Source organism: Lipotes vexillifer, unplaced genomic scaffold (assembly GCF_000442215.2).
Source record: "Lipotes vexillifer unplaced genomic scaffold, Lipotes_vexillifer_v1.1 scaffold216, whole genome shotgun sequence".
Lineage (NCBI taxonomy): Eukaryota > Metazoa > Chordata > Mammalia > Artiodactyla > Lipotidae > Lipotes > Lipotes vexillifer.
In genome coordinates, this window is record NW_006779100.1 from 1534358 (window position 1) to 1537814 (window position 3457).

At 54.1% G+C, this 3457-nt stretch overlaps 1 protein-coding gene across 1 annotated transcript in view; it reads right to left on the reverse strand.

The window, feature by feature from the left end:
- The window catches only part of RAB11FIP4 (RAB11 family interacting protein 4), a 124130-nt gene that overhangs the window by 112987 nt on the left and 7686 nt on the right, over positions 1–3457 (reverse strand). The window contains exon 3 of the mRNA XM_007452463.1: positions 2973–3064. Coding sequence (XP_007452525.1) covers positions 2973–3064 — 92 coding nt within the window. The remainder of the gene's footprint in view (positions 1–2972; positions 3065–3457) is intronic.

The window sequence follows — 3457 nt, forward strand, 5'->3', positions numbered from 1 at the left end:
GGGAAAGAGGAGACCAGAGCAGGCAGGAGGAAGGAAAAGCAAGAGCCACCCACCAGGCCTGCCTGTTGCAGGGCCAGGGACCGCCCAGCGCCTTGGGGAGGTTCCCTCCCTTCCCCTGGGTTCCCGCTGTCTGCCCTTGCAGCCCTGGACCTCAAGCTGAGAGCCCAGGACAAGAGTCTTGGCCCTGGGAGCTGGTGGCAGCCTCCAGGCCTGGACCTTAGCCTCCTCCCAGTCGTGCTCAGCTGAGCCTCCACCCCAGCTCCTCTGACTCCCAGCCTCACCCGGGGCTCTGCAGAACCTGGCCTGGCTCTGCTCTCCTCCTTCCTTGTTGCCCAGCACGCCAGGCCCTTGTGGCACCAGTTGCACCCAACCCAAATACAGGTCTTGGCTGAGCCCACCCCCACTTATGCTTCCCAGCTCAGTTCAGAGGTTTCCTCCTCCAGGAAGCCTTCCCTGATGGCACTCCATCTTGCCAGTTAGTCTGATTTCTGGTCCCTTCCTCCAGATACCTACTTAGTTCTACAATTCTCTGGTGGGCTGCCCATCTCCCCCAGCGTGGTGGGAAACCCTCCAGGGCAGGAATGTATCTTAGTCACTTCTTGTCCCTGACCTCCATTCAAGGGTGGGTCCAGAGGAAGCCCCTGCCTAGAGGAGATGGGGTCCTGCCCCATCATCTGCGGGAGCCAAGAGCAGTGTAGGGACCCAGACAGAGAGGCTGGGGTGGGGCCCAGTTCTGCACATGAGCTGTGTGGCTTCTCTTCCCTGGACCTCAGTTTCCCCCTCTGTGGTCTTCCTGCTCAACTGTGAATATATCCTGTTCAGGGGCTGCCATGTGGCTTCTCTGATTCTCCCACCCAAGAGGCTCAGGACAGAAGGGTGATGGGCAGGGCTGAGTTATCCCCTTTGGGGAGCTGTAGAAATGGCTCTCAGAGCTCTCCCTGCATCAAATCCCCCAAAAGAAGAGACCAGCGAAGCTGAAAGACCTCAGCTGGCAGAGGTGGGGGCCTCAGACCTGAGCATGAACAAATCCCAGGTGAACCAAGCTCGAAGCCCACACCAGGGATTAGTGGTTTTCCCAAAAGACAGGAGCCCTCCCTGACCCCTGTCTCTCCTCACCCATATCTAGGAGCATCTCAGCTCCCTCCTGCCTCCCTCTTCCTGGGGCACCTCCTCACTCCTACCCTCTCCCCATCCCACTTTCTCTGGCCAAATCCCATCCTTCCAGATTCCATGCAAGTGGTACTTCCTGCAGGAAGCCTTCCCTGACCACACCCTCGCTCACCTTGACTGCCTCTTCCCTGTGCTCGTGTAGCATTCTGTGCGGGGAGGTGACAAGTATACACTGTGGAGCCACCCTACAGCTGGGGATAAGGCCATGAGGGTCAAGTGATTTAATACGTGTAAATGTCAGAAGAGTGTTGTAGGTAGTAAGTGCCAGCTATTGTGTCCTGATGTCTCTCACTCCTGTTATCACAAGAACATCTGGGAAGTAGGTTTGAAAGTTCACACAGTGACCATGAGGTCCGTGAAGGCAGGGTCTGTGTCATTTCTCTTTTGATTTTCTAGCTCCAGGCTCTTAGCACAGTGACCAATACACACAATTAAGGTCTATGAAGGAATAAATTAGGGAAGGAATGGGCACACATATGGTGTGGTAAGCAGAAACATGGCCTCTCAAAAGATACCCACATGCTGATCCCTGGGAGCTGGAAAATTACCTTATTGGAAAAAGATTCTTTGCAGGTGTGATGAAGTTAAGGCTCTGGAGATGGGGAGAGTCTCCTGGGGTAGCCAGATGGGTTCTAAGTGCAATCACAGTATCCTCATAAGAGGGAGGCAGAGGCCGATTTAACACAAACAGAAGAGAAGGCGATGTGGCCACAGAGGGCAGAGAGCGGAGGGATTTGGCCATAAGCCAAGAATGCCAGCAGCCACCAGAAGCTGGAAGAGGTGAGGGTGTGAATCATTCCTAGAGCCTCTGGAGGGAGCATGGCCCTGCCCACACCTTGATCTTGGGCTTCTGGCCTCCAGAACTGTGACACAATGAATTTCTGTTGTTTTAAGCCTCCAAGTTGGTGGTACTTTGTTATAGCAGCCACAGGAAACCAATATATATGGTATAAATATCATGGGGAAGTTATTACAGATTAAGAGCCAGGCTTTGGAATCCAAAACAGCTGAGCCAGGCACCCAGTTCTGCTACTCATTTAGCCCTTTGACTCTGGACGAGTTAACTTCTCTGAACCTCAGTGTCCCTATCTGTAAAGTGAGGATAGTTCCTACCTACAGAAGTCCTGCAGGTTTCACATTAGAAAATGAATGTAACGTGGCTGGCACAGTGGCTGGCATGTACCCGGCCCGTGGTGATTATGATGCGTGTTGGCATGGAGAGGTTGAGAACCAGTCTGAACGGGGGAAGCATTTCTGATTTTCACCTCCAGGCCTTGAATTCAGCGTCCGTGTTGTGTGGAAATGGGACAGGATTCACAGTTTCTTGCTGCTCACAACCTGCTGGGATTTTTTTTAACCATGAATAAATATCGCTCTGGCGGAGAGAAAGGGTGTGGGAACGCCTGGGCCTTTTTCACCTGTCCTCCAGCATGCGGGGTCCGCAGAGGCAAGAGCAGAAGCATTGCCTGGGGGGCCGAGGACCCTGGCAGGACTGGGGTGAGTCTGGGGTGAGCAGGGCGTCTCAAGACCCTGTCCTTCCTTGTCGGGAGGGGTGCCCGGGCTGGGGTTTCACACTCACCCTGGGTGCCCACCCACAAGTTTCTCTGACCCTCAGAAGGGAGTAGGTCCATCTGATTGCTAGCGTTCCTTCCAGGATTCTAAGAAGAATGACAAAATCGTTCTTATTCTACCCAACTAGGCTCCACATCCTTTCATCAGCCTCAGAAATGGCTCCTAGAAGTGACTTGTGGCTGGGGTGGCTCGCGGTTTAGGAAGCGGCCTCCTGCCCGCGTCTCACCTACCGGAAGTCCTCTCGGATCAGCACGTTCCCTGCTCCCGGCCTTCTCTGCTGCCCCTTCTGCCGGAAAGAAACGCGGGAGTCGTCAGTTACAGACTGCATGGAATAAAGGGGAGAGTGGGAAGATTGGGGTGGGGTAGGGGCCATTTTTACTGAAAGGTAACCGGCCTCACCCTGACTGATACAGGAGGAGGGATCCTGGTTTCCACGGAAGGCCTGACATTCAGAGAGCCAAAGACTGTCAGGATGGGAGACACCTTCCTCCCAACCCCCACTCCTCCAAGATCACAAAGCTTTTTGTTGGCAGAATCAGGACCACGGCCTAAGTGTCCTCCTGACCCCCATCAATGCTCCCTTCTGCACAGAAGCTTAGGAGCAGAAGGTCCTGGAGTAGAATCGCTGGACTAAAGCCCCAGCTACCTATTCTGCCATCCCCACCTGAAAAGCTTAAAAAAGAAAGAAAACAGAAATCCGGGGCGTCCAGTCCTG